A 26,479-nucleotide genomic window follows, 5' to 3' on the forward strand; every position below is an offset into this window, starting at 1 on the left:
ACATTTTTTTCAGTATTCCTTGAGCTCCTTCACAAAGTGCTGATACCTCAAGACCTATGCATATGCAAATGTCTTTATACTTCACAGCATTGTTCTTTACACACAACAGATGTTCGCCACACTGCTTTGCAACCACACTGGCAAAGTCCTATAACAAACTGCCCGACTCCCCCTGCCAGCCAGGCAAACAGCGGAGAGCAGCTGTTTAAGGATTCATGAGGCACATAGGTGACCCTCATTCATGTGGCAGCCACGGGAGCACATAAAACACAGCTGACCAGTGCACCAGCACTGTAAATGTGTCACATCTCCACCTTAACTACATTGATATCAATTACCAATGCGCAATTGCAGCCACTTAATGGGAAGATTTATCGCCCACGTGATGAGATCTATGACAATCCCTGGAGTTGTCCCAGCCCTAAGAACTTACCTCCCAGCACACATGGACCATCTTGACTGGGTGATTACTTATTCACAGCACCCATTTCTACTTGTATGGTAAGAAATACTGCAATTAATGTGGCTATTACAAAGAGGGCTGTCATCTCCTGCTGATTTACAGAAAGTGATATGTACAAGCACTGTAGGTATGCATCTTTATTGACACAATAATGACTCTTGCTATCTTCTCCTTCCAAGCATTTTTATTGCCTTAAAAGGGTAGCGGCAGATCTTCTTTTTTAATGAATATTTCTTGGCTATCTCTTCAAGCCCCACCAATTCACACTATTTTCATACTGTATTTAGGTAAATCAAACATAAGTGACCTTGTCTCTGAGAGTTCATATTTCATACATAAGCAATCTGGCAGCTTCATCTACTGGGCCCAGAACTGTGTTTAAAACATCACTCTTTTAATTTCTCTTCAAGTTCATTTCGGGATTGATTTTTTGATACTTTTGATCTTTTGCTCACACTGCATAATGCCAAAGCTAATGTGTGATATAAAACATACATATTCCATATTTTAAAAAATAATGTTATGAAGAATTAACATGCTTTCTCAATGATCACAGCTCTGTAGTCAGTAAATAATAAACACTGTATCTTCAAAATATCAGCAAGGATCTTGAAAAGACTAAGCATGTAAGTATTAACACACTTGACTTTTATACCAGCATTCATCCCTTCTGGAACCCACTCACTTTATTCATCTTTTACATTTGGAACCCAACTCAAATATGTGTTCAATGGAATTTGCCTGCCATACATTTGGAAATAAAGAGGACATTTTCACCTACTACAGCAAAAGGACACACTGTCACAGAAGATTCATCCCGGTGTCACAGAAAAGCACATGTCCATTTGGCAAATGTGCTATTTAACTCACAGCTGTAAGGGTCCCTGACAACGTAACCGCGTTGTCAGCCTCTCCTCGTTGCTTCTCACCACATGGGTTCTAATCTAATGTGATAAGGGGCGGGAGGGGCATGAATATTCAGTGGCTCTGATCTGTCATGCAGGGGTACACAGATGGTCTCTCAACAGCTGGGGTGCTCAGAATTCTTCCGTCAATTCCCAAACTACTGTACTATGTCAGATGATGGCTCAAAGTTGAATATACAGTATAGTACACTGTGTCTTTCAACAGTCTGTCTTTGACAGCTGAACCAGAGCGTCTCACTCCTAAGCTTTCTGTTTCAAATAACTGAATGCATGACATGAGGTCCTCTTCAGCAATCCACACTGCACTGAGTTACAATTCGACCAATTCTACAATCGCTGCATGAGGAATATATTTTATTTCACCATGGACAAATTGAGGCAAATAAACAAAAATCTACTCTGGTAATTACAACTCCTCCGGGGTCATTAGCGATGATGAGCAATGAGATGCGCATCTTCACTGGCAAACACTGTGTCTGTCATGTATATTTAGTAAAACTCATTGTGTGTCCATTTTTTAGGCACTTATAACATCTTCTAAATGATTGGATGGCATCAGGGATGCACTGGGAAATACATTCAGCTCTGGGCTTATCTGCTGGGACTGGCCTGGGGTGAGTCAGCATTTGATGCTAACACTTTTATACTGGTATACATAATAATTTCCCCTGTCATCACTGGGGTGAGCATCTCCAAAATTTCCTTTATGCGTCAAGACATAATTGTTGACATAATCAATGCTGCTTCCAGAATATCAGTAACTGTATGCTCATGAACCCCCAAATGACCATCACACAGAGACGGTCAGTAAACCAACAGAGAGGGCTAATAAAAACTGTTAAATGGACCACAAGCCCACCATTTGTCCCAGCATGTCTGATGGACAGTACACCACAGACTGGCATATGTTTTTGAAAGATGAAAGAATCCTGAAGAAGACAGTGTATTAGTGGTTAAATCAGAAAAGGGCGGATTTATCAGTGATGGTTGTTATCTAACACTGTTTTTTTGTACTACTTAAGGGGGGGGGGGGGCAGGCATGAAAGTGGTACATGCCCACCCCCCAAAAAAGTGACAGGACTTTATTCTACAGTGTATCTGTATAGATAAGTCTCAAGATCTTCTGTATCTGGAAGAGCGCCCTCTAGCAAGTCGCCATTGTAGCAGCTTGATTGGGTCTTGGTGTGCAGTGACCCAGTGGTGTTCCAGGTGGTTTCCAGCTAAAGAAAAAGCAAAATAAACAAAAAACAAAAAACAAAAACACTATTACCGTGCAGCATGGAGAAAGAAATGCATGAATAAGCTGGTTTATAAACCACAATTAGCTCAGTGCAAAACTAACACTGTGAGTTTTAAAATACTAATTGAACGCGCATTCTCTAAAGCAGGGCACTTGTTTTGAAGTTAGAACATATGTAGAATGAACGGAGAGACAAGCCAATCAAGCACACATCTAGGCCTGTCACATAAAAATTAATCAGCCTTGGATTTTAATAACCTGAATGTTTTTTGCGCCAAGGAAAGGGAGTTAAAGTGACCTTGTTCAAGGAAAGGCAGCTCCATATGACTGTGTTCTGGCTGGTTTGCAGTTGTATAACAATTTGGCAGGCTATATGAATGATGCTCAATAAACATTAGGTCATTAGGTCCTGTATAATGATTGTCAGTAGCTTGGTAACTGCAAATAATAATTAAGTTTGATGTATGGTGCTGTATCATAGCTTTGGGAAATGTGGCATTTTATTCCATTTCCCGGTAAGCAAATCTGGTGTTGAGTTTGATTTGCTATCCTGAATGATAAATTGGTTCATTTTTTTTCAGTCCTGCATTGACACACAGCACACTTCAAATAAATATTGTGAATTTTGGCTAAAGATGCAACAAGTTAGTAAAACAGAGAATTTTAATGAACTAATTCATCAATTTATGCCTGAGTTATGCCCAGTGATGTAGTTGAAAATATAATCTTCACTGATTAATGAATGGTTTTCAAGCCGTAACTTAAAACAAAAATGAAAGAGTGACAGTGAGCCAGCATGCACAACGCCAGGACCTTGAAACCAAAGCACCTAATAGAATTAAGCATTCATTCATTTTATCATTTACACCTGTGCTTTTCCTACTTCAATATGTCAAATTATCTTTGGTGAAAAAAGCCTACATACGTGTGAAAATATGTTCTGCATCAAAGGCCTGGCACGCCCGCACAGGTGTTATTTTTTGTATGCTGACTGATTACACTGGCTGCTCAGGTGGAAGCTGAGAAGACCTACTATATGTTGGAAATTACAAAACCACCAAACTTCATGAACTGATAAGAATGATGCACTTAACAGGTGCAGCAAAACGGCTGATATCAATAAAGTACCATCTGTACTCACCCACTAGTCCCAAAGATCAGTCAGGCAGAATAGGTGAAGGTGTAGGAGTAATACAAGTGTGAAGGAGCTTTAACAAACTAATATAACTCTATAGCATAGTAAGATAGATAGATAGATAGATAGATAGATAGATAGATAGATAGATAGATAGATAGATAGATAGATAGATAGATAGATAGATAGATAGATAGATAGATAGATAGATAGATAGATAGATAGATAGATAGATAGATAGATAGATAGATAGATAGATAGATAGATTCCCTGTGGTATTGGGTGAAACCTAAGGTACAATTGTCCAATTATTTTAAATGAAAACTGCACAGTTCCAGTAATAGTTTGATGAATGAATAATGTCCAGAGATGAAATGGGCAAGCACACTTAAATACCAGTTCTATCATAACACACTGAGTGGAGGGCAGATGTTCCCCTGGTAAGTTTTTTTTTTTTTTTAAAGCGTGAAATGCTTATTCAAGCAAGTTCTGCATCAATATTTATTAATGCTGTGCTTTACAATAAACAACGATAAATTAAAATGAAACATTCCCATCCAGTCTAAATATTGCACATACAGTATGTTATTGGCACTGCTGCAAGCAAAGCCACATGTGTGTTGTTATTGGACTGAATACGCGCTTCATACTGAGGATAAATACTGACTGACAAAAAAACACAATTGTATTCTTAGGACAAATGAACTTAACTTAACGTTACCTTAACTATACTGAGGCTGGTGGGAGCAGATATTTTAGGAATAATTCATTGATGCACTTTGCACTTTCCTCGGTTATTTTGGGTTGAGCCTCTGAGATTCTCCTAATAAGACCAAATGTTTCAGTTGTGTACAATAAAATATCAAACTGAAATGAGCAGACTTCCATGAAACATAACATGCACATTGTTGTTCCACAGAAGACGAAAATGTTCCGTTTTGGACAAATCATGGACTGCATCCTTTATACCAGAGGTATTCAATTAAAATTCCTTGAGGTCCAATTTGTGAACATGTCCGTAACATCATAATGTCTGTGTTATTTTTCAGTACCTTGAAGGAGCATTGTAGTTACATCAGCATCTGTGTCTAGCGGGTAGATTGTAGACGGTCAAATAAATAGAGAATATTCTATAATATAGGAAGTTTATTAGTATATACATTTAATCTGTGGGATTCAAATAAATGATAAAATAAATAAAATAAGAATAAAAAAGAATAAGTAAAATAGATTTATTTTTTTTATATCGAATAAAGATGGCATTTTAAAATAAAGTGCATTGCAGAAAGCTTTTGATTGTGCTTCTTAAATAAAGCGCTTAGTTTTAGAAAAATAAAAAATAATCCATTTTTACTTTTAAACTTAACTTAAACCATCAATTTAATTTCATATATCATAACTTTATCACAAAACATCTCAACATATTGTATATTAACTCTTTTTCTCAGTGTGTATCTCACAGACAGCCGAGTCTCTCCGTGTGTGCGAATGTACGAACTTGATTGGATGATTAGCGTCATGTGAGAAGATTCTCTATGCACAGTGCACTGTGAGTTTCCGAGGGCCGCTCAACTTTTACCGCAAAAGCTGGAGAAGCTGCGCCCGTGAAAAAAGAAACACTCAGACAAAATTTAACAATCCTCAATATTTCATCAATTACAAGTCCAGTCCGGATAGGAGAGCGTCTGAGTCCAGATCCAGACCGCGGTCCGCCTATTAGTGACCTCTGCTTTATACTTTTGAATTTTAATTTTGAATCCTACCAGTGGTAAACATTTGCTCATTATGTCCATTGTTGGTTTAATGAACACTGCAGTCTGTAGGTACCGCTAGCAAGGATTTAGATTCGGAGACGTGAAAATGTATAAGTTAAAAAGATGTTTAAAATGATAGTGCTATTTACTTACTTTTAGTACTAGTGAATGAGGAGGAATCAGCTTAAATCAGAAGAGTGCACTCAGTCAAGTGCAGATCTCCTCCAGGTGTCTCTAGGTGCATGTGGGTGGTGAATCACCTACTGTGATGCCACCACAACTGCCAGATGCAACCAGCAGAAATTTGCAAAGTTTGTTGTAACAGACTACACACAACACAAAACAAAACCCTCCCTGACTCCCTCTCCACTCCCAAACAAAGAAGAGTTGAATCTCATTCCTACTGCCCCTACCAGCTCTCGTATAGTCAAGATGGCAGCGAAGCTAACAGAATCATGGATATTATTCAGCTTGTGTATTTAGTGGATCATAACATAACAACATCAGGTATGGAATAAATCAGCAGATGCTCCAGTTCAAGATGAGACAAAATGTTTTATGGATGTCAGTTTTTGAGCCATGACAAAGGCCAAAATGTGACCTACAAGAGACTTAGCCTAGCTGATTGCCAGAAATACCTTTTGCTATGTCTTAACATGTTATAAAATGGCACAGAAGGCTGAAAAGTCTAAGCTTTACTAAAAGTTCATCAGGGATCCCATTACAAAATAAAAAAAAGTTATTTTTTAATCGTTAATCATTGCAACCACAAGCGGTCCTTGAGCATACAGTTTGTGCAAAAGGGCACAAAAATTGTTAGTCTGCTAAGTCGAGTAGTATGAACAAGATTATCTGCAGACTGATGAACACACGGACTGACGGACGGACAGACACTCACACACACTCACACACACAGAGACACACGGACACACACGACCAAACGCATGATCTCCTTCCAGGCTTACGCCTGGCGGAGATAATGAAAGTCTTCTGGGGGGAAATGTTCATTATGATAATCATGTTAATCTGAGCCACTGCCAGTTTGTGTGGAATAATGAATTTCTAACAAAAAAAACTGAGAACCTATCAGCAGGAAAAGCTCATTGAACTTTTGTATTCAGGGATTCATGATATTCCCTAAAAATCATCTGCAAAAGGGCTTTATTTTCTTCATTTATGGTTAACATTGATGATCAAAGTAGCATCTTGACGCCTGACCTGAAGCAATACCAAAGTAGACTTCCTATAATGGCTCTGTAACAATATCTCTTTTTGTAGCAAATCCCACAATTAGTTAATGTGTGCATTACATTTTTCAATAACCTCATTATTATTCTTACATAAATCTCTAATCTAATCATGGGCATGCTGAGAGTGCAAAATCATTTTGATGAATTTGAACCTGAGCCAACAGCTGATGATGATAACTGAAAAAATAAGAATACATCAGCTGTGGTGGCACCTTAAACCCTCAGAGTACAGTTAATATTGATTTGCTCTGTGCCTCAGGTTCTCGACTGTAACCCTAAACTGGCAACAACCCCACGTCTGACACTTTGCCTTCAACGTCAGAACAAATTCACTTGGATTTTGTGATTTGTGTGTAGGTAGTAGTTGCATATAATTCAATTAAACAACTTATTACACATTGTAATTAATGTAAAACAAACATGATCTGAGTTACAAGAAGCCACAGTAATGTTAACTTTCACAAAATTCATAGATGAGCTGTTCAAAACAACAAACCGTGACAGGGATGATGCTGCCAAAATGTTGTTAACATTATAATCTCTGGGCTCATGAACTGTGTCACTGGTGTGGAAGAATAAATATAAAGTGTAAAAAGCATCAATAATTCAGTTATTCTGCTTGTGTGCCTGTATATGTGTGTATTTGTTTGTCTGTACAAGTGAGTAGAATAAATCATTGCAATACGCTTAGTTAACAATAATGGATATGTGTTAATTGTACATATGATCAACAAAAGCAACCATAAACAATGTTAATTCACAAGAAATATGTTGTTTTTTTTCATTATCTGTTATTTTCCCCTTTAACCTTTATCACATGTTATATGCCAGGGAGTGAGGGGGAAAGTGTGTTGTCTGTCAACAATAAATACATTTTAAATAATTCAGTTAATGCAATTTCCTCTCAGTCACTTGTGACACACTGTGTATCAAGTACAAACTAAGGTTTGATGTGAGATATACCAAATCATTTCCACTTTTCTTAAAACTTTTGAGCTCATAAATAATTTTTACATTTCCAATAAATGCAGACACAAATTATTATATGTGCTGCCAATAGAAATGGTTCATGTGCATTCAGTGTCTGAGTAGTGAAGTCAACTTATAAAATATGGTTATTGTATTTATACTGCGATTGTAGTAGTAATACAGAATGCATGTTTTAAATAAATGTGCAGATGTCAAATGAAAGGAAACATTAAGGAGACATATACACAGACCAAAACACTGCTGTACTGGTAGTGGTAACTGTGAGCCCTTATTATTTCTGGCTACTGCATATGTAAATGCACTCCAAACCATAAAAAGTCTACTACAGAGTAGAGAGCTGTTACATCTAACAGATATCAGATCCAGCTGTGCCACTGTGATCAGAAAATGGACAGTGCTTTACAGTTCATAGGAAAGGACCTCTAATTTCAACAGTTTTACTCATTTCCTCTTTCCTCGCATCTTTCCTTACATCTTTTCCTCTCATCCCTCATCATTTCTGCAGTGGGAGGTATTAAGATGCAAGGAAAAGACATGAGTGAGGGAAATGGGGATGCAAGATGTACTCAGAAAATAGGGAACTCTTTGCCATTGCATGTTGTCTGTCTGTGGTGAAGTCATTATTGTTGCCATGCTTAAAGCTCGAGCATGTCTGGATTATGAGATGTCTCGGCTCTGTGATGTTGTGGCATGCCTTGAATAACTGATGGAAAGGGATGATATATTTAAAACTGTCATGTGACAGTGCTCCTGATGAGCCATTTTCCAGCATCACAGCTTGATTTGGGTACACAGCTCTACGTTAATGATTGCTTGCCTTAAGGAAGGCAAGCAATCCTTGGACAAAGTCTGAATGTCTGGTGGTGCTCTACAATACTAATCTTGCTGCTTGTCATGAAAAACGGGCATCATCTTAAATATGTGGCAAAGACTTCCAACCCCCCCCCCCCCCCCCCCCCCCCAGCATGTTCTGCCTTTAAAAGCACAGTGGTCTTATCATCCTTGACATTTGGAATAACTTACTTAGCGAAAAGAGCTTATTTTGCTGTATTTGTTTGACCACATACATAGAGTAAAGATATTCTACATGGGCAGTGAAAGAAACAAACTTACTATATGGCCACAGGATTAAATGTTTAATTTTTAATACAATTAGAGAAAGATGGATGCCAATGGTGAATGATAGCATATAGCTCTTGCCTCTTTCATCAACATCAAAAGGGCAATAAGCAATTATTTGACTCCACACAAATCATATGGAGGTACAGAGAAGCAGCCAATGGCACAGTATGAACTCGACAACTCCCTGGTGAGAAATTGCCTTTGCATGTTTGTGGATGCACATGCCCAGCATTTGGTGATGCTCTGCCAGATCTGCACTTCACCCATCTTCAGTTGTGGTTGTTTTTGTTTTTTGTTTGTTTTTGTTTGTTGTTGTTTTTTTTTTTTTGGGGGGGGTTGTTAGCTTTACACATCCAGTCTGGTCTTGACCACATAAAACATATGCTGACTTAGACTGAGGCCAGACTGACTTGGCCAATCAAGATATGTCTCTAGAAAAGGGACTACTTCTCAAGGCTTGCTTGTAGTGTTGGGCAAATTAAATTACACATTTACCCATTACTAATTACTTAAGTGAAAAGTGACTCACATTATTTGGCTAATTACTGGACAACAGTAGATAGGCACCCATCAGGTCTCTCTAGGTCAGAGAGGGCTCAAAATATTTTAAGAAATTCCTATTTAAAAAGTGTTCTGTTCTGATTTTATTTTATCCAACAATCAACATCTATACTTTGTTTTTAGGAAAATAATCCCTTCAAACATGCCTATCCAGTTTGTGTTGGATATGGATATGAACGCAACTAGCCTTGACAATAAAACATTACGCCTTTTTTTTTTTTTTTTTTTGAAAATGGCGGCAGGCGTGTGTTGGTTAGGCAGCCACCTAAGATGTAAAGTGCTGTGGGAAACCCTGACCAATGAGGGATATTTGAATTTAATATCTACGGCATTTTTAAGGTTCATCTCATCACATGAACGGTGTTCAGTGGCACATCATCAAAGATTCAGAAAGACTTGATCAGGGTCATTGCTACTGTTATAACAGATAGCATGAAGGAGGGCGGTGAGGAAGGCACCTTTTGTGGCTGTCATGTTGGATGTTTCATTCTGTTACTAATGTCTGTCTGTTGTTTCAACAGACATTAGCAACGTGACCCAAATGTCATATGTGCTTTGCTATGTCACTGTAGATGGGGTGAAAGACCTTTTATTTTCCAAGTATGATGATGTAACAGAAGACAGACAAGCACAGGCCATAGCTACATGACTGCAGGGTTGTGTTTGTGTTGACAGTGGTCGCTCAGTGTTATGATGGAGCTGCCATTATGTCATCTGGTTTCAATGGGGTGCAAGTGAAAGGAAGTGAAGGAAACCATTCCAAAGGCCGTCTTCATTCACTGTTGTGCCCATGTTTTGAATCTTGTCAAAGCACAAGGAGCCTCCAAGATAAGCAAGTGCAATTTGCGATTTATTTTTTGAACTACTCAGAAAAGCGCACCGAGCTGTTGGATGATATTTGCCAGTGTAGGCTTCCACAGGTAGCTCTTACTCGCTGATGTTTAAGTTCTCATTTGGTGTGCACAGTGGCAGAAAAGACCAGGGAATTGAGAGAGGTAGAATAATAATAATGATGACTATAACAACATAATCAATAACAATAACAACAACAACACTAATTATAATAATAATAATAATAATAATAATAATAATAATAATAATAATAATAATAATAATAATGATAATAATACTACTACTACTACTACTACTAATAATAATAATAATAATAATGATGATGATAATGGTAATGATAATAATACAAATGAAGAAATTGGATAGTGAGGGAGAATGCACACCAATAAAACATTTAAAGAACTAATTAAAATAACTAATTATAGTATTAATATTAAAACAAATATAAAGGAAGGGATATATGTTGTTTATGTAAGATAAAAGCCATGTAACTCTCCTACATGTTCCATTACATTGTAGACCACAACACAGATTTTGATGATGACACTGTCTATTGTGCTGATGGACACATCCTCCTTGCAAGCTTTGATTCCTGTTTTTGGTTGAAATTCTCCCATGCAGGTTTACTTGGATATTGCTTTTGGAATTCTCCAAAACAACGGTTTTGATATCCATTCTGTCTGAACAGACTAGATAGCTACACAGAATAAATGAAAAGGTGAAAGGGAAGTTTGCCAGGGTCTATGAAAAAACCCAGGCTTTGGTTTGCCTTCTGTGGGTCTCAAAGGGATATTTGCACATGGCACAGGATCTCCACTGCAATGTAATTGACACCATGCTAACACAGATTGCTGACCGCTTTAGTGAGCATAATAAGCTGGTGGTCCTGGCCCTTCAGGATCCACAACAGTTGTGGCATAACGGTAACCATTTTCCCAAAACTGTCCTTCCAAGTTTGATGGAGAGCCGTGGAGCATAAATCAGTTCATTCCCAACACTTGTCATCATATATGGCATGTCTGACTTTGCAGGTAAAAGCCCAACTGACATTCATCAGTTTTTCCTCAAAAAAGAACTGAAACAAAGAAAGGCACAAGTCTGCACTGTCACATGCCTCATCCTCATAATCCCTGCGTCCACTGCCTATGTGAAGAGGTCATTCTCTGTCCTGAAACGCATAAAAACCTACTTGTGGAACACGATTGGGCAGGCCTAATTGTCAGTCTTGGCCTTAATTTCCATCAAAAAGGAATTGCTGATGAAATTAAAGGCAATGGACCAGTTGCACCATCAACTACTTCATCCAAAAGGACAGGAGGATGGACTTTGTTTTAAAGTAATGTAGTCACCAAAGGGTAAGTTATTTAAAATAGGTCTCTGCCAACTGATTTTATTCTGGCCACAGCTGTCATTATGCAGAGTTAACCATCTGTCTATCTGTAGATTTACCAACTCAGCAGTCAATATGCAAATTTACCATGAATGCAATTTCATGTAATGCTGTGTACACGCTGTGTCATGACAGTGCACACACAGCATCATAAGCAACAGACAATTCAGAACCATGGACAGTGTCATTGGGTTGGTACAGGGAATCAGTGTTGCTGTTCACTGTCCATGGTTCTGAAATCTATGTTGCTAATGGTTGCTTTGCTGTGTGCACACTGTCATGGACTGTATAAACTTTATTTTACTAAATTCTGTTCAGCAGTCAGCCAACAGTTTGGAGGTTTGCTGACTATCAACAGCGAGCCCAGGTGACAACATGCGTCACTCACTTTAGTGAAGCTGCATGGTTCACAACTCTCAACAAATCCAAGTGATTCTTCACTGTAGCCTTATCTGATGCTTGCTAGCCAGTGCTAGCTCACACAACTTGTTGATGAAACAATTTTGGATTTACAGGAAGGTGCATTCCTCTTCTTCTGGCAGATGTGACCCACATTGGCCAAATTCAAGCCAACAAGCTAACACATGCCAAATCAGTCTCTCCATTGACTGCAGAGCAAAAACTAATCTTAAGCCTCTCAGACAAAATCTAATAAACCAGCCTATCCCTAAAATAATGAAACAGAACTTTACTGGAATAACTAATTGTAATGTGAATACTGACTTTATATCTAACTATCTAACTATACTATTACTGTATCTACTGTAGGTTATTCTATTTATACTGAATACATGTCCTGTAAATCGTTCTGTCCTGATGTCAAAACCTTAATTTCTATTTCTCTCCTTCTTGCATAACATATTTAAAATTAGTGATTTACGCTTGCATAATAGATGGTATCACTGAACCCCCTCAGAAAAGCAAATCAATATAATTTGCAACATGTTATATACCATATGCATTAAGTGAATGCATAAGTAATTAAATAATGTATACAGAGCTTATTGGACCCTCCGACATCTAATTATCTGTGTGCAATGGCTTAGTATTTTCTGTATATTATGCAGAGTACTCAATCAAATTTATTCGAGAGGCAGGGTTACTGTCACCAGTGTGCAGTGGAATGAGGCCAGGTGTTAGCATCCATGACATTCCTTCTCTACTGTATAACAAAGGATGAATACATCACTCCACGGAGAAGAATGAACAGCCTTGGGACAATGAAATGTAGTAAAACTACACTATGAAGCGCCATACACAAAACCGTAATTTATCATTATTTGGAAAACAACAACATAATTGGTCAATAGAGATGCTTTTGTGACCAACCATTATGCAAATGTTTCAATCTAATTGTTCTGGGGCCAGATTCAAATGAATAATACATACAGTATATTGTAGTCAGAAAGGCTAAAACCAATATTGACTGAGAGGAATAATCTGATTAACAGTATAATATACAGAGTTGTCTTTAACGCCAGCATCCTTTCATTATAGACATGAATACACAATTGCTGTGATGTCGTTGAACCATATATATCATTAGTGTAATGAGATTATGATGTATAGGTTTGCCTGAACTGAACACAATTTCATCATGCCATCATGCCATAATGGTAAATTCACAGAGTCATTGGATCGCCAATCTGCACAACATTGCTGGTGCGGATGGCTCTTCAACACTTTGGATACTAAATGTTCAAACAGGCGCACAGCATACAGACCTCAGTTTGATATGATTTTAGCTTAGAACCTCCATGCAGGAAGATTTTTCTATTTATGGTTAAAGTATAGTTCCAGCTTTGTGTTACTATCCTCTGCTGCTGCTCAGCAAGGAAACACTCTCTATGCAAGCGCAAAGAAGGGATTTCATACTAAAAAGATTGCAACTTTGCACGATAGCCATTTAATTTATCAAAAGCACACTGTAGAAGCGTAGTATTAGCTTACAGATCCAGCAGACATGGAGCGACATTAGCATTCATAACCATAACCTAAACCTCCTTAGGGAAATATTTGGCTCTTTAGCTGCTTAATGCTCCACTATGTTCACCAGCTAGTCGCTAACTTTGTCTGTCATTTGGTGCGAAAACGCTGCACGCAGCTTTAGGGAATTGTTTAGCCTGGTGATAATTATCTGTGGGTCGGTTGCTGTGATCCCTTCTACCCAATAACCAAGAAATTGTTGTGCCCTTACCAAGAATGTAATAAATGCGTGATTAGGGGTCCAAAACGAAAAGGGCAGGAAGGGTGTGATAAGTTAAAGAAAAGAAAACTTGTAGGGTAAAATCTGTTTGGTTTTCTAAGACAACCCAAGGATGAAACATACTATATATATATATATAGTACGGTTCATGGTTATAAATTAACCATCTTGTGAAAGGACACTGGATAATAAAACTCAAGGTACCCCTAAGCACTCCCACATTTTTATCTTGTTGCAGTATTATATTTTTTTATTCTCGGTTGGTCACCACTCCATAAAAAACACCTTCAAAACCAGTCCTTGTATCTTTCTCCAGAAAATCCTTATTAAAGGTAAGTGAAGCACACTAGTATAAAAATGTACTCTTAGGAAAGTATTCAGCTTTTCATAATATTGAATTTGTACATTGATCTAGATCATTTCTAGATCTAGATTTTGATGACAATGTCATTATTGGGTAATTGTCTAAGAAAATGACAGATAACAATAAGCTAGTAAACTTGAGATTCAGTAATTAATTGTAAAACTGTAAAACTATATAAAAGAGTCTTTTTTTAATATTTTGCTAATATTTATTGAGGAACATTGGTAACCAAGGTTGAAATGGAGATGATAATTCATACTTTTATTTTGTGTCAATTCAATTCAATTCAATTCAAATTATTTTTAAGTCATTTAGGTTATTGTGACACTCTTTTCCCCTCTTTAAATCAAGCTTCTCTGAACCATTTCCAAACCGTCCAATATGGAGCTTCTTGGCTTTTAACAAAAAATAACAAGAGATCAAATATCACACCAGTTTTATCCTTGCTCACTATTAAATCCATCCACTTTGACATACTGGTGCTAACCTACTGTATAAAGCCTTGCATGGTCAAACACCCCAGTAAGACTCTTCAATCTGCTGAACAAAAAATACTGGCTATCCCTGAAACACACTACAAAAAGGTGATTGTGCTTTTCGTGCTGCAATCTCTAGATTCCTGTGACACTGAACTGAAGCAGCTGAAAACATTTTTATTCAGGCACACTTTTGGTTAGTCTGTCTGAATAAACACTCTACTTTATTTATTGCCTTTTCATTTCTGCATGTGTCTTGGAATTTTTGTACTTTGTTTGTTGTTGGTGTTATGGTAACTTGGTGAGCACTGTGCTGTTTGTGTGATTGATATTTTTAATATTGCCTTTAATAACATATTTTTATTATGTAAAGCGCTTTGTGATTTTGCATCTGTGAAAGGTACTGTACAAATAAACGTTACTTATTTACTTACTTATATTGCAATATTTTTTGACGAATCAAAGTGGTTTGTTTGTTTTTTCAAACTATGATGATCGGAATGATCTTTTCAGATGTATGAAGGCCACATCTTCAATGCAGGCAGGAAAGGGAGCAGACTGTGGTTTGAATTGTGAGTACACTGTAACCTAACCATATGTCTTTCAAATAAAAATTGAGAAGCAGTTGCCTTGGACTTGGATTCCTCCATTAAATTATAATAGTTTTATTGAACTTTGATTTTATTTATATTTTGCACTATGTAATGGGTTTTCAGGCCCTAAATTTGTGTGCTGGCCTATAGAGTAAATCAATGGATCATAAGCAAGTAAATAAGTCATTTTTTTGGCTGGAAGGCATCTTTAATGAGGACCATGGTTAGAGCATAACACACACAGTGAGTGGGAGGACATGCATTTTTCTCTAAATATCCTCTGGCACCAACCCAGCTCCCTTGAAATAATCATTGGACTATGACCACTATTTACAGAGTGGCTATAAGAGAAAGCATTAGCTCATCCCTTTCACTATGTATTAGACTAGCCATTATTCATGATTAATAAATAAATAAAGGCCAGTGTCACTGATTCATGCTCATTGAAAGTCAAGTCCGAGCAGTGGGATGAACAGCACTCATCATAGTGATCTTACGGGCTATTATTCTCATTGGGTGTCATGGTAAGTGTGTGTCAGTGTGTTTGCTCGGAGTTAAAGCTCATTACGATGTGATGCTATGTTTTCAACTGCAGCAGCAGGGAGATAATGTAGACTTTATTACTCCAGTGTCACACTGGTTCCATGACAGCAAGCATGTCAAGTTTTTAAAATATGCTCTTTTCATTGATTCCTCAGGTGACAAGCTGAGGCGCTGTCCTTTACAATACTTGTACTAGGAGGGAATACAAAAAGGAAAGTGTGTCAGTGCAACTTAACTGTTGAGATGGGGGGCTTTGAGAGTAAAGACAAAGCAGTAATGTGCTCCTCCCAGTGCATCACTACTGACACGGATGAGACATGGTGCGGGTGCAAAATTGTCACCAGGCAACGAAATGCATTCTCACACTAATGGTTTCTCCTGGAGTTAGACGAATGCTCAAACATATAAAAACATGTTAAACTGCAGAAATGCGGGCAACGCAGCAAGCAGGGGACTGAATGTGAGGAAATTATATTTTAAGAGCAAACAGGTGACTGCTCCTTGATAAAACTATCACATTTTGACAGAAGAGACAGAAGCACACACTACCTTCACAGGAATGAATGTTTCCAAGCACACAAATGCACAAGTACACACACGCGCACACACATACTATTTGTTGTGTCTGTTCCCCGCCTATTGACACTACTGGTAAAACAGATGGCACAAGCCAGAGGAAGTGTATATAATATTTCTTCCAAATGTAGATGGTGAGAGGGAGACAAACAACAAATTAAAAAGTCTTATTTCAAAGCTTGATGCTTTTAAAAAAAGCAGATTATGATGCTTAAGATTCATGTGGTAGGTTATATGCATTGATAGCAAAGGACAATGTGCTGCATTTGATCTCAAATCAAATGAAGGTGTCAGACGCAGGCCTAAGGAACCAGACATGATATCCAATTTGCATAACCTGTGGGCTCTCTAATATCTTGGGCAGATCATGAAGATTTAATGGGTTCATATAGACATTCAAAGAGTCTGGATCTTTCTGTGCATAATTCTCATAATAATTGGAGGTGATGCCAACATAGAAACTTGCTGCATTTGTAGTAATGACAAGTTTGCATTTTATTTTTTATTTTTTTTGATGAGTCGACAGAAAGGTTATACCTTTGCAGAGAGAGAGAGAGAGAGATGGAGAGGAAGGAAAATAAACGTTACATAATGCAAAAGGCCCTGTCCTTCAGCTCAATAACAAGGTGCTACGCTACATTACCCCCTAAACCTCCATCCTACTGGCACCAATTCTCATGGGAACTAGACACATTTGTGATGCATTTATTTCAATATGGGACTTGCCAGATAAAATACCCTGCAGGATGTTGATCGGCAGCTTGAAATACACTGACTATAGCTACTGTAGGTTCATCACAGACAAGACCAAATATTTTGCATTTCTAAGCTGCATTTCCATAGGGGCTTTGCCAGCTACTTTCAGGTTTTTAAATAGCAATATAAATTTAACATCTAAGAAATGTACTTCTTGATCAAAATTTCAAGTTTATTGGTCAAATATAGTCAGATGAATCCATCTTATTGTAAGAAGATTTCACCGTACAGTGCTGAAACAACATATAACCCCCTCAAAGAATAAAGCTATTAGAGGCAAAATAAAATCTAAATCACAATCCACTGTCACATTTACTTCAGTGACATCAACTGCAACTATCATGAATATTATAAACGGCATGATTTGTTTGATACTTCATTTGTCATGTTGGCCACCCAACTACCAAAAAATGAAGACCCCACAAATGGTGCCTGTCTTTCTCTTCTAGCACACCAATGAGGCCAGTGTGCTACAAAGCTACTATTATATGTAGCTATTATAGTAAACCATACAAGCACTGGTATATATTAACTGTCCTTTCATTCAAAAACTCATAAAGAAAGCAAAGGATGTATTGCATTTAATATAGCTCTAGAGGGCAGGAGTGGATGAACTCAGTTAAAGAGTAACTGCCTATATGGGACGCTCCAAGAAGTTAAGTGAACGTACATGCAAGGAGGCAGGGATCATTTCATTGGCCAACACTACACCTGGCCTTCTATCATTTGGGGGATTTTGACAAAGTTGTTGCACAAAAAATCAGAGCATAGAACAGAAATCAAAGAGCACAACTTTTACGAGGGTACAGAAGTAGCCTGAGTGCAAGGAAAAGGGCTAAAGCTGGAGCAGGAAATCTGTGCAAGAAACAATATATCTGAGTGCGAGCATACAGATTGAGAAGAAGCAGAGCAAATCTAAGCACAAGCAGGAGCTATTTGAGTGCAAGGGGAAGGGTTTAAGAGAAAGCATTACAGAATCTGAACGTGAAATCGATAAATCATGCTCTCAAATTGAAAGACCACACTCTTGAATAAAGATAGGAAAAAAGCTCCATATAAACACTCTGGAGTATAAATCGACTGACCAACATCTTGAATAAGTTGTATTTCCTGCTCTTATGCTATTAAGATACATGTTGTACGCATTAAGTTTCAAGACAAAATAGCAGAAAGTAATATTCTTAAACATTTTAGCAGAAAAACAAAATATGAAGACAACATGTTTACAAACTATACTCATGACATGAAAGATAAATAGATGCATAAAAGATGCCAAAATGATTATTTATGTGGTATGATCTGTACAAGACGTGACTAAAACATACTCCATACATAGTAACCCACTGCGCCCCTGTGTTGGATCATGGAAGAATTTTCTTTCTTTTATTGCTGTTTTTCTTATCATACTACTTGTTTCTAAGGCCTCTGTAGGATACCAATGAGCTCAGTAAAAAAGATCCCTGGACTGTAGAGAAAGGCATAGGGAGACCCTCCCCTGTCGACGAAAGGGGAATAAGAGGAAGAACCCCAGAGAGAGCAGTCTTTGAACAGTTCTCCTCCCCCGTGCCTTGAGGACACCGAGATCAACATTAGTGTTGATTGGGTCGAGCCAAGCCACAGCCATGAAACACAGCTTCTGTGACCGTGTTTTTGAAGTCAGCCGCTGACCCCTTTTATTGTCTTTTCCTCTGGGAGTGACAATTCAATCAGAGGATTCAGTGGTCTACATGTCCACCAGATTCACAAAGCTCCTCATGGCAGCACTACTGAGACAAGCCAAAAGTCCATGAAATCCTTTCCTGAAGGATTTATGAGGGATTTAAGTTCTAAGACACTGTTTGTGATCGTGCAGCATAAATACAGAGAGAATGCTGCATGCTGACAGCCATTAGCACCGATAGTTTAAATTAAATGAAAATAGAAAATATATTTAGAGAAAGTGAATCATAGCTGTCCCACTTTATCTCAAATGTGCAGCAAAACAGCAGATCTGTACATCCCCAGAGCGCCTTGACATTTAGACTCCCTTATACTGTAAGTATGATGCAACTAAACATGTGATTATTCTACTCTAGGCGTTCTCAATCTTTTCTCTTTTATTGTCACCACACAAGATGCTGTGGTATCCCAATAACACAGCAAAGGAATAACACTTTATTGCAGAGAAGGTGCTTGTTTGATCTAATAGTTGAAGAATTGCCATTTCGCTGGGTTTACTTTAGTCATTCCTGAAGGCAGGCTGCTTTTTTTTTCCAGCTCCCTGAATAACTGTCGTCAGCTGTCCAGTCCCAAGAGGCCAGTGGCTGAGCGGATAAAACGGTGCCTCCTTCCAATCTCTAGGTATTGCAATCCAAGGCCACTTTCACTTTCTCCCCCCCCCCCCCCCCCCCCCCCCTCCACAGGCCCTGAAGATGCAGTGAGTACATCTCCCTGACCAAGGCAGAGTGGGGAGAAGAGAGGCCACCAGTGGCACCAACATTTTTATATTTCTAGACGACAGGAGTGTAATGTATTACCTTGCCTTTTTCTTAGGGTAATAAATTCTTCTGTATGATACATAAACCAAAATACTCACAGTTAAATCAAAGTACTGATGGGTTTACACCGTGCTGAATATCTTGTGCATTTTTTTGTAATCCTTTATGGATTTTCTCTTTTTCACAGGTTATGGCAGCCCTTGCTTTCTTTTAAGTAGGCAGGATACATTCCAATCCTGTCTTCTGCAGGGCAAAGCTGATCTAATTCCCCTTTCTATCAATACATAATCCATGATAATGAGCTGTGGAATTCCTTAGATGAATATGCAAGGTCTTCTTTCTCTAGGCATTGTAAATAAATGGAGCCAACATTAATCGTAGTGATAATGAATTGCCTTCTGGAGATTATACGACTTGGCCCACAGCAACTATGTAGAGGTTATATCATATCTATTATATTGAAACATTGTTCGTAAAGGGCGAGCAGAGGATTATAGGTGACAGGGAAACGAGCGATCAGAGAAGATGTCAAAAATCTGATGGGGATGGGAACAACTACCAGGTCCCCAGTGTACCCAGTTTCATTGTATTATTTTATTTTATGAATATGTTGTGTTTTGCTAAGCCTACAGAGAGCAGCTGTGAGGTTTAAAAGAGAAAATGCTCCTCCAAAAACACAAAAGTCTTCTGGCACGGAAGCATGTGGAATAACTAGAACAAGGCAGTCAACAAGGGTAACACGAGATCGTCATAGCTGGGTTGACACTGTAGCAATGAGCAAACCCTTACAGCAACTTACATTTACATTCAACAAACTTTCAAGGGACAATACGCAACAGTTGGGCAATGTCTACTTTTCCTTTTTTTCTAGACTATCAATCTCATCATATCTTTCTATCTATTTTCAAAACCTCCTGACTCCAATCTATGGTCACAGGGTTTGGGGTTACCTTGCCTTATGTTAGAACACACTGTTGCCCTCCTTTCTATTGCATTAGAGAGCGTGCACACAACCATGAACAGCTGTTGACTGAAATTATATAAATTTGACATAAGCAGCGAGGCTTTCACCTCTTTCTGCAGCAAGCATTCCCAACCCCAGCCTTCATGATAAATGACCTTTTGCAACCTAAGGCATTAATAATTATTGCACCCTGTGGTCAATTTATGCACAGATGTCACTGCCAAAACTATAAAGCCCTAATTATACCCGATAACTCATACTGATGAGAAGCCTATACTAAAGCCTGAATTCTAATAATTTGGTTTTGTAAAAATGTCCTTCTTTTTTTTTGGCGGGGGGCGGCTTCACACACACACACACACACACACACACACACACACACACACACACACACACACACACACACAAAAACACACACACACTCATGATGAGATTGTCATCATGACAATCTAATCTTAATTCAGCTCATAATAATATTGAATTGCTGCTCTGTTTTTCCATTAAAGGAAATCTATGACTTAGAGGTGTGTAAATAATAATAGCAGAGAGCAAGCATTCCACAACCTATTCTGATGTGAAGGACAAGTGGAGCTTTTCGTGACTACAGTGGGATCTGGCAAGCAGATTTTTCACAACATAATGCACCACATCCACTTTCTTCATTCTTCACAGAATAATAGAGCATTTTCAATAATAACACATTTTCAGCCAGACTGACAGTCTTCTAAAATTATCTACTGTGTCTGTGGCGCCCTTCTCTTGGGAGTAAGTGCAGTAGTAGTCAAATTGTGTCCTGTTGGATAAATAACTCTACAATGTGCACAACACCACAGCAACATGCACCTAGCAGTAAAATCCTGGCCTTGAAATGCTAGTTTGGGGAAATTGTGGACTTTACACAGGTATGAGTCAATTTCCAGCATTCAGTTTGTCATTATACGTAGCATGAACATAGTGTCTGTCTGGCACTGAGAGTTAATTAATTCATTAATGCATGCAAAAAGAGAATAACAGACTTAAAGGTAGGGTATGTTATATTGTTCAGAAGCACTTTTTGTTATACTGGGTGAAATGGTCCTTCTATTATCATAGGTATCAATACATTATGACTTTAGAAAAAGGAACGGAAAAAAATCAGACCACTGTGACAGCCACAGGACTGATAAAACTCCGACCAATCCATGCTCTTCGCACCGAAAAGCAAAAACCAATCAGGTGCCTTCATGTCTAGTTCTGCATCCGCCCCCCTCTCTCCCTGCCTACTTCGCGCGTGCGGTCTTCACCTGTCGCTGTTAACGGAAAAAAACAGCACACTTCTCTGCAGAACTACAGAGTTGGTGGGGCGTGGCTTGGACGGACTCACTGACGGGAGGGGGAGGAATTTAGAGGAGGCAGGAGGAGGTGATATTTTCAAATCTTGCTAGCTCTCTTGCTAGCTTTACAACACTACATACCCTAGCTTTAATCATCTAGTGCACACTATTAGAGTTGCATCAATTAATCTATTAATTGATTATTTGCCAACTATTAAATTCATCAACAGCTATTTTCTATAATCGATTAATCATTTCGAGCAAAGTAATGTCAACAAATTATTTGTGTTCAGCTTTTCAAATCTGAATATTTTCTCATTTCTTTAGTCTTGTATGAGAGTAAACTGAACATCTTTGCATTATGGACAGTTGGTTGGGTCAAGAAGAGACACCTGAGGACTTTATCTTGGGATTTTGGAAACAGTGATCAACATTTTTCACTATTTTATCAGCTGAACAACTAACTGTAATTGAGAAAACAACAGCCATATTATACATTTATGAAAATCATCGTTAGTTTCAGCCCTACACACCATTGTGCCATTTCCTGTTTCGATAAAACAGACATTAAAGTAAAATATTGATATTGTGATGCAATATTTGATGCAAAGAGATCTTAATAGTAAACACATATGCATTTGTTAGCTTGAAAGATGGCAATTAAAAGTTCATTCGAACACGGAGAGCGGCAGCTGTGCTTAACCATAATTTATGCCAGTTTCTATGTACTACTTTCTCACCACTCCTGCAGCATAGTCCTCTTCCCTGCTGCCCACCTCAATGTGAAGACACTCATAATTTTTACTAAGATATAGTTAAATACCCTGCTTCTGTTTGTAGCATGCTTCTAAGGTGCGCAACTATAAACAAGATGTGAGGGAGCTTCATGTCTTAAAATGACCACAGCAGCTGTTCTCTGTGACGAAGGAAACCACAGACTTCCAACACCTTTCAAACCTACAGGGGGGAGTGTTTGATCCTAAAAAGAACACCTTTTGGTTGGAATATCACTTGATGCATGTTAACATGTGGTGCTGTGGTACCTCATTTGTTTTACATTAGTGAGGAATGGATGGAATGAGTGACTTACACATTTTGTCAGTTTCATCTGAGGCATCGGGGCAGTCAGGTTCACCATCGCAGAGCCAGGCCTCTGGGACGCAGGTTTGCTGGTCGTGACAGTGAAACTCCCCTACGTCACACAAGATGGCTTCTGGATGTAATGAGGAAAGGGTGGAGAAAAGAGAAAGAAGAGATGCAGCATGAGGTGATAGAAGTGAACAAGTGGATCGCATGTTTCACGCGAAAACATGAGCATGAGTGTGAGTGGAGAGGAAGTGGCTTCCACTTGGGGCACATGCAGTATATGGCTTTAGTGAAGAGGCATTGATGCAAGAAAATTATCATTATATAATCATCAATGGGAGCATACAGCTGAATAGAACATGGATAAAGCCAAGGTTTCTCAAGAAGCTGTGGCTCCAAACTGTATGTGCTGGCAGAAATGTGCAATGGCTGACAATGAATAGAGTATGTCCTTGTCAGTGGTGTATCTTTTGCAAACCACAATTCTTTGCCAAAACAGGAGGTCACACCTTTTTTTTTTCTTCAGAAGATTAAAAAGCTACCAAAAGCAGCAGGCACAGACGTTGCCCAGGCATTGTGATTTTGACAGCTACTCTCCTCTAACAAAGACATGATGTCCTTTGCGCCTTGGCGGACTATTAAAAAGCAGTTTGGCAAGTTTGTTCTTATCTTTTCGCCTCCTTGGTGTTGTGCTTTTATTTCATGGTGGGTTGGGGGGAGTTCAGTGAAAGCTCAGTCAACTAAAAAGTCATCATAGCCTTTCAATATAGCAAGCATCCGTCAAAGTGTTGACATGTTTCCTGCCGGTAGCTGTCAAGAGACTCAACTCGATCATACTGCAGAATGACACAAGCTTTCGCTAAAGATTTGACATCACAATGTGACCTACCACTACTTCTCCTCCGCACTGAGCAAAAACGGTAATTTGTTTCTAAGCTGAACCCACAGACAATCAAACAGACTGTCTTTTCTCTCTCTATCTCCATCTTTTTCCCAGTGTGTTCCTAACCCATTAGTGGTGGGAGTGGAGCAAGTGGGAGATCAGGTCTGCAGCGTTTGAACAGTGGGAGTGATAATTCAACGCACTGCTGCTCCCTGCCCAGGCACCCTCCAGCAAATTCACTACCCGGGGACAAATCTGAAAAGGTCAAACATCTCATCCATTCTACCTCTTCTATTCCCACTGATGCAATATATCTGAAATCTTACCATTTAAATCAAGGTCTCTTTTGAAATATTCAAAGCTTTTTTTTCCACGTTTAAAGATGCACATTCTTCAAATTGCACACTGAAGCCATCAAACCTTAAGAAGAAAAAAAATAAAGAAATTGCATGTCATGCTGAGCAGGAAAAAATAAAAGGCATTTCAGGATAACCTATTGCACGAGGAATCAGTTTGTGATCATTATTTTGCCTCTAAACAGTGGAACGGCACCAACATAAAAAATGTATCTTGCCAAATGTTTTTTTTTTCCAAAACACTGCTAACTTCATAACACCCAGCATTTTTGTGCTAAGCCAAGATACTTGGCTGCAGTCAAACGTGCTTCTTTTAATCATCACCAAACAGCACAATATTGTGATCTCAGCAAACATGCTGTCAACCTTGATGCATAGTGATTATCACGGCAAAAGAATATTAAACAGCACCAGCCTTTAATAATACGATGGGTTGTGCATGATATGACTGTTTAACGGTAAAATCCACTTGGGGTCACACAATATTGTGACATTAACTACAGCCCAGAATTAATTATTTCATATTTAATTTGAAATAATTATTTCATATCTAATTCTATGTCAGAAACAAGCACACCAGTCTAAACACTGGCACTTTTAAATCTGTGTTATTTACAACAGAATGCACGAATTGTATATGAGTTAAGTACGTCAACTGCATTATTTACATTTCCACTTAATAAATAGTGAGGCATCAGTAAACACATGCTGGGCTTAGAGTTGGAATAGGTATGCTCAGTTTGCTGAAGTGTCTAAAGGGATGTCTCTTTCTCCTTTAAAGCTAAATTGATTACCATTGAAAAGCAGAAGGTTGGCGACAGAAGGGCCATCTCCTCAGCTAGTGATGGAAGCCATGAAAGGCATGGCCCCTGGACCTCGGAGCAGCCCAGTTACCTATTGATGTTCCACCTCCTTTCATCTTCACCTTGAAAGCTGAGGGGCCAAATATGATTCAACTAAATGACCTCTTATGTCAATTCATCTCTCCTTTCTCCACTCAGCCTCACATTGACACCACCTGGGAGGAGGGGAGGAGGTGTTATTGTGCCACTCTGTTGTTTGTTTTTTGTGTTCCTTTTCCATATACCACTGCATTTGCATGTGAAAGATACATGAAGGTGCAGTTTTACACAGTATTATGTATTTTGCTGGTAATTCTATATAAACAACAAAGAAGAGGTGACGAAAGGAATAGCAAATAAACTAAACAAAAAAGGCAGCAGCCACCTTGAGTGAGTGAAGAAAGCCAAACTGGTCCCATTACCATAACAGTGGGAAACGCACAGTGGCACTCAGCCGGGCACATTATCACGAGCTTCATTCCTGTCACCCAACAGCCACCACTGGCACAACACTGTGGCTCATTAAAGCCATTGAGCCTTTGAAATGTGCCAGATTTACAGAGGAACAAAGAGTTATTTGGAGGCAGAAAGACAGTGAAGACGGTTTCCAAACCCTCTGAAGGAAAACCAGCCAGCCCGCTTTGCAGCAGCATATATTTTGATCAAGTTTTGTTGCTTGAGATGAGGTATGAATTTCAGAGTGTTGACCCAATTACTCAACAAATCTAGTATACTGCAAAATGAACACTCAGATAGCACAACAAATCTCTTGATCCTGCATTTTGCAATGTCATCCATTCTCATATGTGCTCAGTCCTATTAAACTCTGCATTACATGAGGGCTTAGGTCTTCATTTATCTTTCTAAACAATATTATATTCCAATGAGGTAAGCTACAAACCACTAAGGCATTACAATCCTCTGAATTGCATCAGACACACAGTTCACAATATGGTACACTGGATAAGTCGTAAGCCACAGGCCTATTCAAATGTAGCCTGTGTTATAAAAGAAACAGTACTGCAAAGTGGTGAATTACACACCAGCTATATTGCACATCTGAAAAAAAGCAAATCTGAGAATACTCCTCAGTAAGGGTCTATCGTACAGTTGCAGGTTGAGAAGAAAGAAGCTATTTGCAGTTCATCCAAGTTGCTCAGTTCTACATTGAACGCTTTGTGTGAACTTGACAGGGAAGTGATTGCCCATTAGGTATATATCGCATTCAGGGCATAAGGTCACTCAATAACCCAATAAGTGTAGGAAAAGAGAAAACATGACTGAACATGAATGTGCAAGCATGCACATATACATTTACACTTATCCGATCACAAAGAGAAACATTATCTTCAAAAATGTCT

General features: G+C 38.5%; 1 protein-coding gene across 1 annotated transcript in view; it reads right to left on the bottom strand.

Annotated features, from left to right (window-relative positions):
- Nucleotides 1-25,195, bottom strand: part of lrp1bb (low density lipoprotein receptor-related protein 1Bb) — a 194,308-nt gene extending 169,113 nt beyond the window's left edge. Inside the window, exons 1-2 of the mRNA XM_062431318.1 lie at nucleotides 25,171-25,195; nucleotides 23,042-23,164 (exon numbers count right to left, since the gene is read on the bottom strand). Of these exons, the coding sequence (XP_062287302.1) occupies nucleotides 23,042-23,164; nucleotides 25,171-25,195 (148 nt within the window). The remainder of the gene's footprint in view (nucleotides 1-23,041; nucleotides 23,165-25,170) is intronic.
- Nucleotides 25,196-26,479: the final 1,284 nt, after the last annotated feature.

The sequence above is a fragment of the Scomber scombrus genome, chromosome 13 (genome assembly GCF_963691925.1).
Source record: "Scomber scombrus chromosome 13, fScoSco1.1, whole genome shotgun sequence".
NCBI lineage: Eukaryota > Metazoa > Chordata > Actinopteri > Scombriformes > Scombridae > Scomber > Scomber scombrus.